This window comes from Nannobrachium achirus, assembly GCF_963921795.1.
Source record: "Nannobrachium achirus genome assembly, chromosome: 11".
NCBI lineage: Eukaryota > Metazoa > Chordata > Actinopteri > Myctophiformes > Myctophidae > Nannobrachium > Nannobrachium achirus.
This window is the reverse complement of record NC_137820.1, coordinates 45,569,380-45,591,232: the sequence shown is the minus strand read 5'-3', so window position 1 is coordinate 45,591,232 and position 21,853 is coordinate 45,569,380. Positions and strand designations below refer to the sequence as shown.

At 41.7% G+C, this 21,853-nt stretch overlaps 1 protein-coding gene across 1 annotated transcript; it reads right to left on the bottom strand.

Annotated features, from left to right (window-relative positions):
* Positions 1-397: 397 nt before the first annotated feature.
* dhtkd1 (dehydrogenase E1 and transketolase domain containing 1) lies at positions 398-20,958 on the bottom strand. The gene is made up of 17 exons (XM_080737606.1): positions 20,715-20,958; positions 18,821-18,973; positions 18,311-18,522; positions 17,676-17,870; positions 16,390-16,659; positions 15,920-16,091; positions 13,943-14,141; positions 12,783-13,095; positions 11,460-11,544; positions 11,153-11,292; positions 10,153-10,303; positions 9,582-9,688; positions 8,898-9,062; positions 8,661-8,743; positions 5,201-5,367; positions 4,773-4,858; positions 398-2,661 (listed from the first exon to the last, which is right to left on the bottom strand). Exons 1-17 carry the CDS (start codon positions 20,887-20,889, stop codon positions 2,560-2,562), a joined length of 2,775 nt encoding a protein of 924 aa, XP_080593732.1. The 5' UTR covers positions 20,890-20,958; the 3' UTR covers positions 398-2,559.
* Positions 20,959-21,853: the final 895 nt, after the last annotated feature.

The following is a 21,853-nucleotide window of genomic DNA, read 5'->3' as shown; positions in this document are numbered from 1 at the left end:
ATCGCATGTAGGATACCTTAAAAATAACAGTCTTTTGTCAAAGATATTCTTTGTGACCCCAACTGACTCCTTGATGAACACTACTCTCCATGACTAGGTTAATGTTATGGAGGAAAGCGTTACACGTTGACACACCCAGAACGAGCTCTTGACTTAATCTAATTCCAGTGGTACAAGAAGTAGAGATGCTCTGTAACGAGTAAAAGTCCCAAGTACAATAGCATTTGCATCAAAATATAGGACGTACAGTATCAAACATAAAAGTAGTCATTATGTAGAATGACCCACACAACTATTAGACTAGCAATTAATTATATTGTGCAAACAAATCTGACTGGTGATTTGCATGAAAAGTAGGCCTATGTGTAATACGGAAGGCAAACATCACACAAAAGGGTTAAAATTGTAGATTTATTCAAAAATATTATTTCCATGTGACAATCCATCTTTGACATGTGCCAGTAGCCCTTTATTGTCACTATTTTGACCTACAGTTTCCTGATGAAGTAATTAACATGAAAGATCAAATACTGCTCACTAGCAAATTTGTACTTATGTTTGTATACATAACATAGCCAAATCACAACTGTATATATCCCAATTAAAAGGCAGGTATGATTTGAAATGTTTAATAGCTATGGTGTAGATTCATTAAAAAATGAAGTTCAGAAACATTGTTCATTTTTCTCAATCTATGACATTGATGCTGCCAGTCTCTCACAACACTTTAAAGCTAAACCTTTAGGGCAGGGACATGCTGGGACCCTGATTCAGCGCAGGAAAAAGAGTTGGAGAGGCCCTCATTGCACGCAATAGAGAGAGATCTCTCTCTATAGCGCTGCTGCTACTCAAAGATTTGCCATTTCAGATCATGACAAGTGACAAGCCAGTGGGCCAATTACTGTATATGAGTTATATTTCGTCATGTCCAAAACTGTTTGTTTTGTATTTATCATTTTAAAAATGATTTACACTAGTGAAAACAGCCGATCTACAAGCACACAACAACTCGCACCGCGAGGCGTTGTGTGCTTGTAGATCTGCTGCTTTCACTACTTCTGTGCGACGGCCTTGTATGATGAAGCAGGGCTTTGCTTTGCCAAGAAATGTATAAATTTGAAACTTGGAGATACGAGGTTTGTGACGCCCAGCCCCCAAAATGGAACGAAGGCCGACATTTTATTTGAATTTTTTTCCTAATGGCCGGCCTGGACCGGCCGGGAATGAACTGGCCGTTCGGGAGTTGTCCTGCTTTTCCCAATGGCCAGCACGTCCCTGCTTTAGGGGTTACAAATATATCAAACTGGTGATTGATGCTTATACAGCAGTACAAAAATGAATGCAATGAAGAAAGCTTGAGACGGCCATGTCCTTCTGGAACAACAAACCGAGAAATATTGCCTATGATACATAAGCAAGTTGTAGACATTATTACTTGTCATGTGTTCACCCTGTGTTCACAATCATGATGTGATGATCAGCTCAAAGTGCTTTTGTTCAGTCTTATTGTAAACTTGACCTCAGAGGTCTTGATTAAAACCAACTGTATTGTTGCTTTTCCAATGCATGATACTACTGGCTCAACTTGACACAAGCGAATTAGAATTTTTGAATCCAGTTATTAAAATGTTGTTGCTATTAAATTAACCTTTATTTGTTTTAGTTTTTTATGTACATGATTGTAATCAATTATAATATTTTAAATTATACATTCTTAGATTTAAGAAGTTCAGAATAGCTATTACAACACAAACGCATCACTATGTGACTCAAGTCATGTAGACATCCCAGTCTAGTCTTTGTTCATTTGTCCAAATTAACAAAGACTAAAAAGGTCAGTTTCTGTGTATTTTAATGTTTGTACACAAATTGTTTCAGTTTTTTTCTTCTCAAGTCTAATTTTAATTACAGTTAACTAGTCACTTCTTCGTCTTCACTTAATTGTATTAATGCATCTAACCTTCCTCAGGCATCATGACTACTTTCATTCAGTAACGGCTTCTCTCCAACACACCTGCCCACATTGCCCAGAGAAAGTAGAAAAAGACAATGGCTTCAGTTAACTATGTATTTTCTCCACGCCTAATTATAGTTAACTTATAACAAGTCAAGTCAAGTTGAGCCGTTACTGTAGAATGCAGTGGGGAAAGCGCCATTACACTGCTGTTCAGTATTTAGCTCGCAGTACCTTACTGAATACAATCATGCTGAATGAGAAGACCTTTTCAGAAAATAAACCATTGTCAATGAGCCGACTGGAGTCTTGACCACTCTTTGAAACACAGCTACCACAATAACAAAAACAATCAAAGCAAACATTTGACCGCTTTAGAGTAAAAATAAACTATAAACATTATCCACTTTCACAGTATATATCTTACACAGTGAAATTACAGATTCAGTATGACGTATTCCAAGCAAACCAAACACCAGATAGATCCTTCATACAGCAGCTCTCCATTTCAGCACTGATATAGTAGTAGAGTAAGAACACTACCGATATGCCATGTAGTATTGATCCGTATGGACCCACTGGGCAAGCACCACCAGACGGTGTTCCTAGGAGAAGGTAGCAGAGAGGATGGCCTCTTGTTGCTGCTGATGGATGATTCCAATACCCACAGCAGGGGCAGGTAGAGCAGGTCGACTCACTAAACGCAACTGAGGAGGAAGATAGTGAAGAAGGTGTTGGGGTGCATTGTGAAAATAACATAATGTAATGTAACATAACATAAAATAACATTACCTCACCCAAGTCAATAGTCGCACTGTATAAATGTACATTAGGTTTACACATAATGAAGTGCCTGCTCCGAATCAAAACTGCTTAAAGGTTTTACAAATTATCAAAGTGATTTTGTCCACAAACACTGCTGTTTTGACTAATCACACCAATCTGTTTGTAAACCAGATAACAACTTTGTAGGGCTGCCCCCAAATAATCATAGCACAGCAATTGGCTGCTTGTGGGCATTTTGGTTAGTGTTGTGAGGGAGTGACTGTCTGGGTATGTTGTCCCCTTTGGATAAATTACCATAGAGATCTTTATAAATGTTTCACCTCTAAACAAAACTGTTTTATACTGTAGATCATCAACAATACAAGCATAATTGTTGCTGTCCAGCTGACTCAATTTTTTTCTCCATATATCAGTGCTATTGAACACCCTTTATGTCTGTGTGTTGGTTAAAAAAATATTGAAAAGTAGTAAAAAGCGCTTTGCCAAAACCTCCTAACTCTACTTGATTTGATTTTGAGTTGGCTGGTTTTGGCCAAACTGCAGAGATATGTAAGTTTCACATTCTCAAAGACTTTCATTTTCACTTCCTTGTAGAGACAAGAACTCATTGCAGTCTAGTTGATAATAAAGTATGTTTGTAAAAAAAAATGCAATCTATCACAACAACATTGTTTGTCTGAAGCCTTTTTTATAGATTAATTTAGGTAATGCAATGCCGTGGTCAGTTTACATTAGGCTTGTCTCTAAACAGATATATCGATCTTAGGAATCTTCCCCAATAAGAACAAAACTATTTCACAAGGACAATGTTGAGATTTGCAGTATAGATTAACTCATATGCTGCCATTTAACAATACCTTCGTACTCTTTAACTGCCATTCGTCTCCATAGACTTCCATGTAATTCATAGTGCACGGATCATGCACACCCATGCCTAGATAATGCACCACGTGTGTCCACATTGCTCACAGCTTTCAAACAAAAAAATCCGAATGGAAATCCGTTCAGGCATTCATGAGATAGCAGCCATTATGTTTTACACTGTTGTGAGCTTGGAGGTCTGCTACCTGAGTTGTATGGGGGTTGTATGGGGGTTAAACAAGCAATTTCGCGATCGCTATCATGCCTACTAACGTTTTTGGGGTCCCAAAACATTTTTTGAAAAAAAAAATTTTTTTTCCCCCAAAATGGCGGAAATTCTCGGGTTCCTCGGGCGTGGCAGGGAGGGACATCGCGAAATTCTCGGGTTCCTCGGGTTTGGCAGGGTATGAGTTAACAACAACTATTTCAAGAGTTGGCATTTACTGGTTTTACAAGGCTTAGGCAGCGGCATTCATTGCCGTTGTGGGAATGGGAAGGTGTAGCAGGTTAGTAGTACCAGTTTGGTACCTTGCCTGGTTGCCTGGTTGCCATCAGTGTCAATGGGTGAATGTAAACAGTTAAGTGCTTTGGATAAAGGCGCTATAGAAATGTCCATTTACACAATAAATACACAGAAAAGATGCCAGTGCAGCTTTGTGTATTATTAATGCTAGTGGCTCTCGAGACACAACTTACCTTATATACCCTCTGTGGAGCCAACAATCTCACTGCCAAAAGGCAACATTTCATTTATTGCCTAATTCATTTCAAATTTGTATTTGGTTAATCGCTTGGAACATGTGCAGAATACCCGAACCTTGAATAAAGATATTCACAACAACCCTAGTAGTTTGCAGGGAGGCTGTTGTTTCCGAGATACTGAAACTAACATGTCCGTTGTCCGTCACCGACGATCACATTCTATCCAATTCTAATGTTTCTCAGAACAAAATCTTCACCCTCTTTGCTTGCTTTGTATACAGAGCTGCAGCTACACTATGAGCAGCTTGAAGGAGCAGGCTGTTAAGGGTTGGTGTGCAGGTGCACCTATAAATTGCATTTTATATTTTAGACTAAGCTGAGCTGAGAGGGAAATAGTGGAAGGGCCCAAGAAAGTGATAGACAATTGCATAGATGTAAAGTTAACATCAACAACTCCATGATGGCTCACCTTGCAGGCCAGCTGCTTCTCAAACCTGGGAGCTACAAAGGACCAGGGACCCATGTTCTGTGGTTCTTCCTGACTCCAGATGAACTCTGCAGAAAAGTCAGTTCATCACAATCAAACATTGACCTTGCTCACCCTCTTCAGGGCTGCAATATTCTGTGCTGACAGTACTGGAAGGTGCTCTGTGAAGTGAAGAGCAGTAGGGCTACAACATGTTAATCAAACTAATCGATTTAATCAATTATTTAAGGAAAACCAATCAATCAATCAACAAGTGGTTAATCAATTTGTTGTAGTACATACATTTATTTTGTAATATTTATTATGTGCATCTCCATAATTCAATGAATGGAAAAGGTAATCAATAGAATAATCGCTAAAAGATTAATCAATAGTTGCAGCCCAAAAGAGCAGCCAGGTCACGTTAGTACCTTTGGCATTGGTGTATTTCTGCAGCTCTTGCTGTAGAGCCTCCAGAGGGAAGGGGCACAGTTCCTCCAAGCGGATGAGTGCAGTATTCTGGTTGGCTGCTGCTGTCTCCCTCTGCTTCAGCAAGGCATAGTAGTGCTTACCAGAGCATAGCACCACCCTCTGGACGCTGTTAGGAATTGCAATAAATGTGAGTGAGTGAAAGCCAATTTGTAACTCTTCTCCCTTATTTGTTGTCCTGGCATTTCTCTCTTGATTACCACGATTCCTTTTTTGGAGCTGTGTGAAACACAGGCTCCCTATACGTGGCCGTGTGGGTCTGTGTGTGTGTGTGTGTGTGTGTCTGTCTGTCTGTCTGTCTGTCTGTGTGTATGTAGCCTGAACTTCCTAAACTTCGGCACGCCACTAGTCCCACAGTTTTGCCACCACACACTCGCGCCATATGTCAAATCGACCGGCTTACTCAGGAAACGTGGGCTATTACTTTTCTAAGAGAAAGGTTCTATAGTTTAATTGATATTAATTTATTAGTGAATTAATTTTCCCCATTGACTTATAATGGGAATTGCAAAAACTCACATTCAATTATTTGTCTCTCGCAAACCATAGGGGCTAGAGTTTCAAGACTTGGAGAGGAGGTTCATAATGATTTCAAGGATTAAATAAAAAATAATTGTGTCATTTGGCCGCATGGTGGCGCCATAACACCCCACTTTACGTTTTGGCCTGTAACTCTTGAACCGTAGGTCGGAAAATTAAAAATATTTTTTCCCTGGATTCCTTGGGTCATGACGCATCTCCCCATATAGGCCACGCCCATTTGCGCCATGATAGATTCTCCGCCATCTTGAATTTTCTCCAAAACACACTTTTTGCTCCTTTTCCTACATATTTTCTTCAAATGTCACAAAAATCGGTACACATGATCCACACACACACACACACACACACACACACACACACACACACACACACACACACACACACACACACACACACACACACACACACACACACACACACACACACACACACAGCTCCACTTCACACGGGTGTGATTTTTTGTCTTTTGGGGCCAAGCATGCAGTGCATAGGCACCCTGTATGTGTTGGTTTTCTTCTGTTTCTGCTGCTCCTGGTGTGCAGTCGCTTTTTAGGAAACTAGGTATGTGTTTGACCTACAGCCATGAAACTTAATTACACATATGGCTCTCCTCATGAGGAACAATCTTGCCACTGTGACCTATGACCACTGACCCTTAGATCTTCCACCATTTTGAATTTATTGAAAAATCAAACCAATTTTGAAGTGAGCGGTGGATGTGAGCAGTTCATTTCATCAAGCTATACCCTGTGTGTGTGCTGTGTGTGTGTGTAGCTCATGCTACAGACAAAGTTACAAATATACACACGCAGTCATGCATAGGAGACGGTGTAACCACCGCTCAAAAACGGTTCAATCCTAACTCCTCCAGGGATTTTATAGAAATCTTTACAAAACTTTCTACACACCATGCATTTATGGTTTCAATGGCTTATTGCGCTTATTGGTTTTGGTTAATTGTCTTCACCAGGCCGAAGGCATGGGGGGAGGCATGGGGAGTTTTCGCCCCTGTCTGTCCCTCTGTGTGTGCGTGCGTCCGTCCGTCTTTTACCAGCTAATCTCCGGCGATGTTGGCCTGGTCGCTGCCAAACTGTGCACAAGCTCTCCCTGGATGCCAATTCAGAACCTCTGCCCCACATTTTTCACATGGGCCTGTTCTAGCGCCACCAGGAGGCCGATTTTTGCTAACCTAACTTTTGGCCAGTAATCCAACAGATTTAGTCCAAAAATCACACAAATCGGTAGACAGTATCTCTACAGTCATGTGATCAACATGGATCTGTCCATTTTCCATATTCCATCCTGACTGGCTAAGATTGGCTTCCAAAGTTTGCATGATTGTCAATATTAAAGCAAGGTTTGAGTAAAATGCCTCAAATCATGAATGCAGCGGGCGATTTTGGTTAAATTGTGCATGCACATTTCCAATAGGCCGAGGAAGAAATGCCACTTTAAGCCTCATGGTGGTGCTATAACAGGCCGTGTTTTAACCTATAACTCTACTGATCAGTGTAAAACTTGTATGCACACTCCTTAGAAGCCAAGGAAAAACTTTTGCCCTGCATTTTTCATATCTGCGTTTTATAGTGCCACCAGGAGGCCAACTTATGTAAAACTATTTTTTTCCAGTTATTCCTTCAGATTTGATCCAAAAATCACGCAAATCAGTACACAGTAACTATAGTCATGTGATCAAGACAGATCTGTCTGATATTTCATATTCCATCCTAATTGGCAAATATTGCTTCCAAAGTTTGCAGGATTGGTCCATTTTGAACAAAATGACTTAAATCATGAACACAGCTTGTGATTACAGAGAAATTATGCACGCTCATTCCCACAAGGTCAAGGAACAAATGCCACTCTTTTCACATTGGCCTGTTATAGCGCCACCAGGAGGCCGCAATAACATACCTGACCTGGTGGAGACCTGTCTTTTTTTTTTTTAGGAGATTAAAAAATAATAATTCCAATGTGACTATAGCAGCCCCTTTTCCACTACGAGGTGAAACCAGAACTTTCCAGAACCTGAACCAAATTTTTTGGTTCTGGTTTTGTTTCCATAGCGCACGGCCCAGTTTCAGACAAGGTTTTGGGAACTTTTTTAAGTCCTGCTCTTGATGTAGTACTAAACTTGAGTTCTGGGAACCTATGGACGAGGCAAGCAGCGCTGCTGCTCTTTTTTGGGACCTTCCCGGCTAGGTCTGGTTATATGGAAACTTAACTCATTTTGTGCTCCAGACATGAACGGGTTAAAATGTCCAGCGTGCCTCTCGCAGGCTCCGTCCGCGGCCATTCTCTTATTTTGAAGGCCAGAAATCGATTGCGCAAACATTTCCTGTTTGACGTCATGACATCATTCACCGGAAGTGGTCATCTCCCCATGCGGTTGGATTAATGGCGATCGTTCCCTTTGTTATTATGTTATTGTAGCGAGAATCTAATGCCATCCTTGGCTTCAAAAGTGTTTTTTGGGATGTTAAGGGATTACTATTTTGTGCACGTGGATCCGCGATGATGATGAATCGGCGAGGCCGATCGTGCCAGGACTTTCCAACGGACCGTAGGGTAAGATTGCCAGCGTTACTCTATATACAGTATATTACGCGAGTATACTCGGGATCGGCACTCCGAGTACTCGAGTATTTTTCACGAGTATTCTCGGGATCGGCTACAAATGGGTTAAGCAGAACTTAGTCCCGGAACTTTACAGGTTCTTCAAAGTTCTTGGTTCTGGAAAGTTCTGGTTCGGCCCTGTAGTGGAAAAGGGGCTAAGGACTGGACCAGGTCCAATATAACCCCCCCCCCACCCACCCACCCACCATTATGAACACTATGAGTAGAATCTGCATTCCATACCTTTCTGCTGATACTGTAGTATCACCTAACACCGGTCTGAAAGATGTTCCTGGTGCCAACTCAGCTAGACTGGATGCAGCCCCCTGGGTAAAGAAAAGTTAATACAGTATTATCAATTCCTTGTGTATCCTTGAAAATGTCACAAACATCTCAGTGAAAGTACCAACATTTCCAAGTTATAATACATATAATAATAACAACCAACTAGCTAGTTTCTTTACCCGTACGACTACGTACAGAGAATCTCAGCAGCGTCTTGGGTCCAGCCACAATGAGGGGCTTGCGGAAGTTGCGGATCATCTGTCTCCTCAGCAGGTGGAAGTACTGAGCTGATGTTGTGGGGTTGACCACACCCATGTTGACGTTATCACCGTCCACCCCCTCTTCTTTACTGTCACACATCTGAACACAGCACAGATCAGTGACGTGCAGAGGATGTTAGAGAGGCAGGGGCTGAAATTTCTGAAAGGGCCTTTTGGTGAAAATGTCAAAAATAGCAGACCTCCAAGTTCACACGAGGTCGACTATTTTCGGTGTGTTATACCACACTGAACTAAGCATAATCTAGATACTGGATATGTGGCGTACGGCATGGATTTCCACACAGAAAGGGCAATTCTTTCAACATAAGATGCTGCATTCAAGTTCAGGAGAGTTTGGACAAGGCAATTCTCTTGAATGCTGCCTTCAGCTATGGCATGGAAAGAGAGCATTTGCATTTCTTTCACTACTTTAAACTTCGATTTAAACATCAGTAAGGGATTCATTTTAAACCTGCAGTAGAGGTGGATTAAATGCAAACATGCCACTGACATGAATGAGGGTCGCCCTCCTGTGAGAAGTCTCCCTCCTTTCCCCAGCTGGCAGGGTACAGCTAATTCTAGTACTATATTTGTAAATTGTAATTAATGTCTAGCACACCTGTAGAAAGCGCTCCATACGGCAGGAGGAGTGTTCAGGCCCTGCTCCATCGTAGCCATGGGGCAACAGGATCACTATTCCACTCTGCAGCAGCCACTTGGCTTCACCTGGGAAAACGGGAATTGTAGGTTTGTGTGTGTAAATATGTGTAAAAACCAGCCTGCTACGCGGCGTTCTGTGGATTGGTTTTGTCACTTCCTTCCTCAGTCTGGCCAGGCTCCTATCTCCAAGGGAGGCGGGACATAGAAAAAACTAGTGAAAACCACTCACGGCTTCTGATTGGTCTGTGGTGCGGGGCAGGACAAATACACCAGTGTATATTGGTTGGCTGATTGATGTAGCTACCCTACTCTGATTCGTTAGAACAACATCCAATCAGCAATGACGTGGCCTACTTAACAGGTGCTGTTCGGAAATACGAATGGAGGCTTGCCAGACTGAGAAGCGAAGTGACAAAACCAATCCACTGAACGTAGCGTAGAAGGCTGGTACCTAGGCTAGTACAAATGCATCATTTATAAACATTCCCAGTGTTTTGACATTAGAACAGGGAGATTGACCATTTCATTACCTCCAGATATGAAGGTGTCAAAGATGATCTGTGCTCCATTGAAGAAATCCCCAAACTGAGCCTCCCAGATGGGCAGGAGCTTGGGCTGAGCGATGCTCATGCCATATTCAAACGCCAGCACCGCCTCTTCAGACAGCGGACTGTTACACACCTGTTGGAATGCACACAGATTAGAGTTCTCAAGTTCTGCCCGAGCCCGACCCTACCCGATGTTATCAGGCAGAGCTGGGCCCCAAAATTATGATAATTAGTCGGGCCGGGCCAAGCCTCGGGCTCTGTCACTCAAGCAACAGAGAACAGGCTCATATTCTGTCTGCCTGTCTGCACCGCAGCACTGAAGCCTGCCTAAGTTCCTAACCAATGTACCAAGGATAATCGGTGAAGCATACGGAAGTATAGTCTACTAGCGGTCTGGTTGTTGAGATGACCTCACAAACAAAACCTTTGGATATTCTGCCTCAGCGTTAACTCCGTGTGGAGCGGCTACGATGAAGGTTTTGAGCTGCATGTTAATTTGAAAGGCAGCAGGCAGTTTCACAAGTTTGTAATAAGTTATACATCCAAGAAAAGTACATTCAAAGCGGACCAACCTGGATATTTTGGACTTAAGGAGGATTGTATTACAACAACATCAACCTAAAAGTACCATACGTTGACAACCTTACCTTATAGAGACAATCATCTCGTCTGGTAAGATATTATTAATTCCATATGCTTTCTGGTTAATGAAGTGTCCCTTGAGGTGAACATTTTCAGACATTTTGAGATGCATTGTGAGCTTGTAGACTGTCTATTTTTGAAAATGTCTGAATATGGCTTAGGTGGTTAAATACAATAAAGTTCAGTTTCTGTTCATTTTTCATCTGTCAAAAAGGTATTTGTGTTTAACGTTATTTATTTGCTCATGTTAAATGTTAGTTTTTCAAATTGATTAGAAAAACCATCACTTTTTTTCATTCCCTTGTTACAAAATACTCTACCCAAAAACTCTAAATGTTACCTCCAGGAAACCTTTCTGTTGAGGGTCAATGTGGTTGAGAGGGATGTACATGTCGTTGGTGTCCTGACATACCACCATGGCATGGCGCTGACTGAAAGTGCCTCTGCCAACATCTTGACCACTGATACGGATGTTGAAACCTGGAGGGAAATTCCGGGAAATAGTAAAACACACACGGACAGAGTCATATAAAAAGTGCATTTGGTAAAGCTCATTAACATTCATGTTTAAGTATTTTCTCTTCTGTTCAATGGCAAGATACTCCTATTAATAATATACTGTATATTGGTCATAACTGCACACAAACCCTGGCAGAGAAGAGAGCCAAACGCCACGGCTTCTGCTGTGGACCAGTCCAGTTTGGTGCCCTCCTCCAGCTTCTGAAGCCGAGCCTGTCAATCACACCAAATGTCCATCATGTCCCCTAGACACGTCTACATACAGACACATGAACAGCTCTAGGGGTATTTGGGTTAGTGTTTATTTTGTCGACTAAAACTATGACAAAAAAAAATTTGTCAACTACCTTTTTTCACTGACGAAAACTAAATAAAAACGAAGCTATGATGACTAAAACTAAGAGTAAATATATTGACAATTTCATAGACAAATAAAAACTAGACTAAAATGTTAGGAAGGGGAATAGTGGAGAATAGATCCAGTAGAACTAAAAGACAAGTCATATTATGAGTGGTTGCGTTCCAATGTTGCGGTCTGAAAATAGCAGATCTAAAAACTCACAACGTGTCGCAAAACAATTTAGGAACGTGGCAGTGAGGAACTTGGGGGCCATTTTGAAAAGGCAATGAATGAGTTAAGATATTTAGTCAACTAAAACTAGACAAAAACTAAAAGAATTCAGACGACTAAACATGACTAAACTAAATGGAATTTTATTAAAAAGACTATGACTAAAACTAAATAAAAGATTCGTCGTCAAAATCAACACTAGTTCGGGTGTCCTCCACTGTGGAGACTGGGGTTCGATTCCGGCGCAGTGCCTCCAGCATGGCCGGGCGCTCCAACGAACTGTTGCTGCCCTAGTAGTCTTGCATAGCCAGACAACTATTCCACAATCTCCGAATGCTAAATAGAGTCTGGAAGGACAGCTCCTGAACGGCGAGTAATGGAAGCTGGCATTTACGTTCATGAAAATATATTTTAAAATGTCATTTCTGCTAAGCAGCAAGCTAAATATCCTTAGATGATTTTTATTTATATTAGGATAAATGTGCGCGATGTTAAAAACGAAACGGAAGTGGGGAGGAGGCTCCACTTCCGCTTTATCCCATACTCATCAGAAGACTTCCATAGCCCCGGACTGTATGACGGGAGCATTAGCAAATTGCGGGAGTCAACAGTCTGGCCACGCGAGACTACTGCTCTAGGGACTCATACAGGATCGTCGGGACACCTGTACAGGAACTGGGAGGGATAGCGTATTCCTCCACAGACAGTATGTAAGACATTCTAGTGAAACGCCTCACTGTCAGGCGAAAAGAAGTGGCCGAACCATTCCAAAGACCTAGTAGGAGTTGGTGGTGACATGGGCAAGGGGGGAAATTTGCAATGACTATCGGGAGACATTTTAAATAAAAACAAAGAGTTGATCATACATAAACTGCTCTACCTGTACATGGGTCTTCATGAGGTGGCTGTGCAGTTGGACCTCCTCGGAGATGTCTACAGACTTTGCCCCCACAAACTGCAACAGGTCGATGGGGACTCCCGTGTCCCACCTGGTGACCTGGGCCTGGGGCTCAGATAGGTCACCCCAGCGACCCTGCAGGTTTGTAGGAGGTGGGATGTACAGGGTCATGTTGGCCAGCTTGTCGTTGAGCATGGCATAGTGCTGAGTCTTAATGTCGCCGCATTCTGCGTCCGTCATGAGGCCTTCTGAGATCAGCTGGTCGGCGTAGGAGTCAGGTATGCTCTTCCTGGAACTGTGATGGTGGCTGTGTCAATACTGTGCAACAGTTTTTTCACAATGTTTGTTAATAGTACTGTTTAGGGAATCACAGGACAGATAGGAGACAGAAGGGACATGGTTGTGCAGCATACACATGGATGCATACACAATTACACATCAGTCTGCATTTCTCCATACAATACCATCAGATGTATATATTCGAATTTCGAATCTACAAGCTCACAATGCGTCACATTGTGAGCTTGTAGATCAGCAGTGGCATTGTTACACATTGATGCATATTAATTGTTTTGTTTTCCTTTCTTTTTTTAGAAATGTATGAAATGTATTTTTTATAATGATTTGCATCAGCAGGGGGGAAACTGCATTGCACCAGAGAGATTTATTTATTTTATGCAAATATAATGGGCAATAAATGAGAAACCTCATATCTGATCTTGAGCAGAATACACCAATTTTAAATGGACAAAGGTTAATGAAATTCTACAGCGCTCATAACAGAGTATTAAAATTGGTCCTGCATAATCTCTCCTTGCATCTCTTCCCCTAAAACACACTGCATGAAAATCTGCATTCACCACCTGTAAACTATGTGGAGAGGTAAGCACCTTCTCTGGTTAACTTTATTTTTCATTCGGTTGCATGGATTTTTGTTCAGCATAATTTGTATACATACACACTCTTGATACATATGGCCCCAGAACTGGATTAAAAATAATTGTATATGTGCCAATTGTGATACCAAGACACAAAGAGTAAAGGTATGCAAAGTATTTCCAAACTTACGGTAAAAATGCTCACTTTTGATGTGTTAGTAATGGTAGAGGAGTGCTGCAAAAGGAATGTAAACGCATACTAACCGGATAACCTTGTACATGGCAGGGTTTGTGAAGAAAGGCTCATCCAACTCATTGTGGCCCCACTGACGGTAGCACAGCAGGTCAAGGATAACATCTTTCCTGAAACGTCTCTGGTACTCTACTGCCAGCTGTGTGGCCCTCAGCACTTCTTCTGCATTATCCCCATTCACGTGGATCACAGCACAGTCCACCATCTTGCCTGGTATACAAGTTAAGTATACACATTATCCTGACTATTGCATGAGCTAGGCTTGTACTGCAACAAGGCAAGCATCACATTGTGCTTTTCTGCAATTGCTGGAAACGGTATCAAATTCCAATATGTTTGAATCTAGCAGTTGCAGGTGTGAAAATAACAACGACAACATGTTCTATTTCATGACTAAAATATATAAATCGTTTACGGTCAAGCTGTCAAAGATGCACACTGAAAGTGTGTTTCCCTCCTCCTAGGGATGACAGAGGAGGACTTCCCGCTCGGTAAAACGGGACTAATTAGAATGTGGTGTGTAGACTCAGGGCTTTGTATAATTTCAGATTATTATATATATTATAATATAATAAATAATTGTATTATTTGCATAGAAAATGATGCACATACTGTACATACCAGTAAGACTCCCTAATCGGGAGATAAGCGACCGTTGGTCGCTTATCTCCATAAATAGAGCAAAAATGTGTTTTTCCAAAATCTTCCTGATCCATGTTGTTGACATGAGTGTAGACATACTGTGTAGTGATTTTCGTGATTTTAGGGCAAAATCTGAATCGGCCTCATGGTGGCGCTAGAGGGCCATGTGAGAAATGAGGGGTGGGGTCTCCTCGCCGCCAAGGCGGACGAATAGGTACCGGCCCCGGCTCTCCCGGTCGCTCCTAGCCCGAGTTACGGCATTTTATGTGAGCTGCAGTGGCAGGGGGTCCTCCACTGGGGGCGCCACCACTTTTGCATCCGTTCTGGAGCACCAGGAGTGGGTGGTCCCCGGGAATGCCCCGTGAGCAGCCCCGTTGGGGTGGTCATTTGGTCATTTTTGCACATTTGGTAATTTTTTACACCTGGGGGTCCCCCAGGGACCTGGGGGTCCCCGAAACTCCGGGGGTCCTTGGAGGTTGTAGTTTGGCAGGCAAGGAGTGTGTGTGCAAAATCTGGCATGGATCGGGGCAACGGTTGCAGAGATATGAGCAGGGCAAAAGTGTGACGTGTGACGTGTGACAGAGGGAGTGACGGAGGGAGTGACGGAGGGAGTGACGGAGGGACAGCCGGTGGAGGTTTGGATAGTGTGCAAGTAACTGCGACCTACGGTCGCAACTACTACATTAGTGGTCAATATTGTTATAGCCACCAGAGGGTGCTAATTGATTATCAAGAGCAAGCTTACAAAAGGTAAGGTAAATATATATGGCTGCCTATCTGTCCAAAGTTAATCGTTGCAATAGTCTATTTGTCCACCAAAATCCCTTAAGCTGGATTGGACGGATACAAATAATTACTTTACTTGAATTGCAGGGAACGTGTCTTGGTCATGTTATGAACGTGCAATGTGTCTTGGCTTGTTTAGAAGGACAAAAGGCTGACTATGTCATAGGTTACAGTGGAATGTCTAGACCAACCAACGCAGTGTGCACTGACAAAGTGATATTATAAAACACTGAATGGCAGCCACGCGCCTATTAATCGAATATAATATATTTGTACAATCAATTGCTCATTTTTCCCCCAATGTTCGATTATTTCTTTTACAGACCTATCGTGTGTGTGTATGTTATGTTGGTGTACTACTGTCTGCATGTGTGTGTACTGTGTAGCAACAAGCATTATCTGTTTCAAATAAAACAACAAAGGGTGTTCCACAAGCGACAGCCGGTTCAGCTGGCTACTTTTTTGGTTTGCCAGACGCATCTCCTTTGATTAGATTAGTTCAAATAACCTGGAGCAGGTAGAACCTGGAGAAGGAAGAAAATAAATAAATAGTGACTCACCAACATCACTACAGTACAAGGAGGATCTGGCTCTCTCAGATGGAGTAGTGTAACCCACTTGGTTGTTCACTATAAGGTGAATACTACCACCAATTCTGTAATGGGGGAGGGTTGAAATGGTAAAGGTCTCTGGAACAATCCCCTGGCCAGGGAATGAGCCATCGCCATGAATCTGTGAAAATATTAAAAAGTCCAATTATGACTGGCCTTCCTTTTTATAGCAGCAATATCTTAGATCCACTGCAAATGTTTCTCTTGTATTTGCTATTTTCGGTTCTATTTATGATATTTTCTACATTTCTGTACACTTTCAAATGATGCAATGTCCAATAGAATAAACTGCTGATCATAAAACATGAAGCAGCAGTTTTAAAAGCAATATTTTCCCTATTAGCTGAGGATTCATCGTGCTCTTTCTCAGCAACACCCCACTCCACTGCAGCGCCCAGGTGGTGATTCTGGGCTGGTACCTGTAGGCAGATGACTTTGTCGCCTGGCTGGGCACTGTCATCACGGGAGTAGTCTCCTACTTGCTTGAGCTGCTCTCTGGCCCGGGCCTTGCCCTGGGTGACAGGGTTAATAGCCTCCAGGTGAGAGGGGTTGGGCAGCATGGTCACATGAAGAGGGTGTTCGGCTCCAAAGTCCAGTTCCACAGAAGATGTGAGGTGGGAGAGGACGTCTCCGATGGCTGGAGAGTTCTCAGGGAACTCACTGAGGCCTCGCATCTTACGGAACATCAGCTAGAGTATGTAAGACGATTGATAGTCAATTAAAACAAGTTTCGAATTCATTGTCGTTGTTGTCGAATTATGTATCCGCCAGTAAGCTGTTTTAATTTGAAGACTAGAACTGTTCATTTCTATTCTATCTACAATTCTATTTCACCATTTCAAAGCTCTGAAAAGCTGGAAATTATTTGTTAATAATGACTGTTGTTCTGGATAGAACTGACAGGGGAGGTGGCAGTTTGCTGAGGAATAATCACAAATTATGTTGTGATTAAATGTATATTTAATTATATTTAGTTCCCCGTACTAATCCTATAGGGCCTTTGCCAGAGCAAACAGAGAACAATACATAATGTCTGTAGGCCTTTCACAATTATTACATAATCGCAATTATTTGAGATAATCACAATTATTTTGCATAATCGTTTACATGTTGACAAATGTGAAAAATAGCAGAAACTTACAACATGTCACTTCGTGACGCGTTGTCAGCTATTTCCGCCATTTTCAAAAATACATTTAAAATATAAAATGATTAAATAGGTTAGTAATCTGCCCTGTGCTGTGTGATTATGAAGCCTAAATGGCAAACAGAAATTAAGTATGTATTCATACGTATGTTCCAGTCTTCAATGCCAAAAACACAATTAAATCGTTAATCGCAATTATTTGTGTGACAATTAATCATCAATTTAAATTTGTAATCGTGACAGCTCTAAATGATTGCTATAGAATTAAATCACTACACCTAAATTCAAGTTTTACTAATTGAGGAAACCTTCTTTCCTATGCCTTTCCTGTATCTAATCTGTAGTTCCCTCAGCCTTCCTATCAAGAGACCATCCTGATTCCACATTTATTCCCCTTTATCCCCAGTGCTGAAATGTCCTTGAGCAACATGCCAAATCCCCACCAGCTTCAACGACAGGCCAGCGCAGTCGACCCTGCCCTCATACAAATGTAACACAATACCTCTATCACAAAGAGTGGACTTGCCACTCTCATGTAAGACAGTCTTGTACTCTGACCTCTGGTGGCAACTTCAGGAGCCCTGTCAGGAGGTTGAGTCGACCTCTGTGGGGCATGCCGATGACCACGTCGGTCACCCCGCTGTGGGCTGCCTTGTGGAACAGCTGGTAGAAACATCCCATCATGCTCTCTGCCCCCTCACCTCCATAACGCTTCACAGTAGCAAACTTGGTGGCTAGAAAGTGGTCAAATTCCTTAGGGCAGGAAAATAACATTAATGATTGGTCTTGGTATGAGACAATGGAAGATGGAATAAAATCGGACAAGTACGGTACTATAGTCTGGTTGCCAGATTGCCTGTTGTGAAAAAACAAACATCTGGAGAACTATTTTTGGGAGAGAAGGACGCAAACTAAAGGTAAAATAACCTTCTAGGCCGAAATTCTCCTTTAACAGCTAGTTCAAAGTGGCAGTGCAGGATAATACACTTGACTAGACAGACTACACATATCAGTCCACATATATTCATTTAGCATTTGATCACTATGGAAATGAGCTCAAAAGCTTTATTGTGTCTTATCCTTTTGACATACCGGTATGTACATAATACAGTATATGGTTATATTTATGCATTTCTGTCAATAAAGACATCAATCAATCAATCTTTCCTTTACACAACCTACATTGTACTCACCTGTGACTCAAGCATGAGTTTGGCCAGATTCCTCCTCTCCTCGGTGGAGAAGGTCTCCTTCTTGATCTCCTCAAAGCGGTCAGCGAGCCACTCCCTCTCCTCCAGGCTGCAGAGCTGGCTGGTCTCCACTGAGAGGTGACCGCAGTAGGCATTCTCTAGGTAGGCCCGCACCTCCTCCGCCGAAGCCTCCGCCTTGCCAAAATGCCGTAGTCCTGGCAGCATTTAGAGGCGGCAGCGTATATTTATGTGAGACCAATTTGTGAGTCTGTCTTTATTGTACTTTGGGTGTCAATCAGGAGTGACATAAAATGTGCATATTGTAACTTGTATTTTAGGAGGATAATGTCTGTTAAAATTGGTTTCAGAAGCTGTGCCATGTTATTAATGTATGAATATCAAGAAGCCTTCTACTTAGTAAAAAAAAAATCTAATTTACATCCTGCAGTGCAAAGTTAAAGTCATACAAACTCTCACTTCTATCCATGCCTTGTAGAACAGCCAGCCATTTACCTAAGGTGTTGAGTTGTCCTTGTACAGAGCCAATCAATAGGTCTATCTCTGGTATCACGTCAACCACAGGCTTGTGAGGCAATAAAGGGTTGATTTTGGCAGCTTTATGTCCATGTGACCGGTATGCATCCACCAGACGGGCAAGTCCATGATCTGAGTATGGAGTAAACAAGAAGCCCATCGGTTGTCCCAAAAATACATTCTCCTATATTTCACCATGAGCAGAACATGGAGTTTACAATGCTCATTTTTTTTTGCTTTTAACTATTTCAGGCAGTATTACATTAGTACACAGTAGTACATTCAGAGATGGGCAGTATTTGAAATACATGTATTTGAAATACTTTTTTGTATTTTGTAATTTGTTATTTGGCTGGATGGGAAAATGTTGATGTAATTTGTATCCAAATACTTTCAGGTCTAGTATTTTCTGTATTTGAAATACAAAATACTTTTTTTATGTAATTTTATTCTCAAATGGACACATTTTAAACATTCACAAAGGTTAAACTTTAAACTGTAGGGGGAAAAACTGTAGGGGGACAGACACATTTTATTTCAATCTAATTTGCTGGTGGTTCGTGTGTGTGTGTGTGTGTGTGTGTGTGTGTGTGTGTGTGTGTGTGTGTGTGTGTGTGATACAATCATAGCACTTGACTTTGATTTGCTTCAAATGTAACATGCGTTATGATTACAATTTCTAATTACTTGCGCCAGCAGAGCGCACAAGTACTGCATTTGGCTGCGTATGTATGTAGGTAGGTAGGTAGGTAGGTAGGTAGGTAGCTGTGTGTGTTTAAGCCCGTAGCCCAATCAGGGACCAGCATTTCTGGCAACATCATCATTAACAGCCAATGAGGGACCAGCATCGACAGTGGTGATGCCAGTGGTGAGCGCACCTCATGGCACGCTCTGCTGGCGCACAAGTAGGCCATGTATGGCCTACTTGTGCACAAGACCCAAGTTGGCACCTCGACAGAGTGTAGTTTTAGTTATTATTACAAGGCTGGCAGAACGGTTTTGCAGTATATAAAGTAGACTACTGGCAGCTGTGCATTCATGCCATAGTTCCTGTCTAGCTTTCGAAGATAACGGTAACTCTGGCCTGCGCTCTCACACACTGACACACAGTGGTAAACATTTAGGTTGCCTGCTCCAAAGACAAACACCATAGTATGGTCAATTCGTAGAAATTCTGACAGGCAATTCATTTAATAAATGGTAATCAATCTATAAAATTACTAATCATTGCATCAATTTTTATAAAATGTATTTTCAAAAATACAAAATACGTATTTGAATCTCAAATACATTTCTCTGGCCCTTCTATATTATGATACCTCTTTTGCCCCAGTATTTGTATTTTGTATCAAAATACTTTTCAATGTATTTTCGCCCATCTCTGAGCACATTATTAGCAAAACGTATTCAATAACAATGTACACAAACATAATACTGATTTAAGCATGAGCGTCAAATCATTTTCTATTTAATAACACTTATTTCTTTTTCTTTTCTCATTTATAGTGTGTATCTATGTTGTTAATTACTTTTGTATTTGTATTGCATTTTTGTTTGAATTAAGGTGAGATTAACGTTTATAAACCCATATGGGTAGGCTATATTCACTAGCTCTAACGCTATGGACCAGTCACCAGAGCTAGGTATTCACCTGCACAATCTGTTTTTATTATGTTGTTGCTGATTGTGTTGCTTTGTTAGGTGTGCACAATAATAATAATAGCCTAACAATAATAATAATCTATGAAACATAATAATTAAAGTGGATAAAGAATGTCCAAGGAATTATAGTCACATTGTAGTTGGACAGAGAAGTTTACAAGCACGTGTCTATATAATCAATAACCAAAGAATTATCAGAAAACCTACTGACCTTGATTCAGTAAAGCGAAAGAGATGTTGTCGCTCTGCAACTTGTCGGTTTGTTTGGGTCTGTAACCGTAAACGCCCTTTTCTGTGTGATAAAAGCAACTGACGGCCGGCCGGGTGACATTCAACGGCAGTCTGCCAATGAACTGCAGGTTCTTGATGAAAAGTATAGCTGACATGATTACAGAAAACAAACTGTAAATGTTAATTCATAAACGAAAGCACACTGTACAGGACGGCAGCCATACTGCTTGTGAAGGGATGGGAGGTAACGCTAGACTGTAAAGGTATTGGTTGACCGCAACACCAGACTGCAACGCAATTGGCTGGTAGCACACCATACGTCTGTTACAGTCGAATAGCGTTGAAGTCTGGTCCCAGGATAGCTTAAAAAATCTTCAACTTGGTGTAAGCCTACTGTAAGACTGTTGATTGTGGTTGAATGAAATTATTGTTTTACATAATACATTATGTCTTCGTACTACTGATGGGTATGATTCAGTAGGCCTATATCGCATCATTCCATTCCAAATAGAATATAATAACTAACTACTAATGACTTACTCCTTTCGCAACAAGTGTCAAGCACACGTGTCGTATGTAATCCCTCCTCTCGACGCAGCTCCTCCTACCAATGAGGATCGTGGCCGGTCATGATGTCATTAGAGAACCTGGGGCCCCTGACTGTTCCCCTCTTTTATATATAACTCTTCACAAACATGCATATCAGTGAACATGCTTGTGTCAATAACCACTCAAGACATGCACAAAACACGACAAAACTAAAAGGCAATGCAAGGAAGGGCAAGAAAGAAGAACTGACTTCTGGCTATTAACTTTTCGTGGCCTAGGGGTGTAGCAGGCAACCAGGGGGTGGACTGTGATCTGGACTGGAGACCGGCCCCTGGCGAAAACCTAAAATGAGGCCCACGGCTCACACACAAAGCATGAGGGGGCATATTTTAGAGTAGGCTATGGCTGCTACTAGCATAACTCCAGAGCATATCTCCACTCCACCAGGCTGAGTTGCCTATAGGTGGGAATTTATACACCTGTATACAGGGGTTTTAAAACAACAAATAGCTCACGTTTAAATAGTATACAAAAAAGCCTCAGATTTAAAATGTGTTCAAAGGTAGCAGC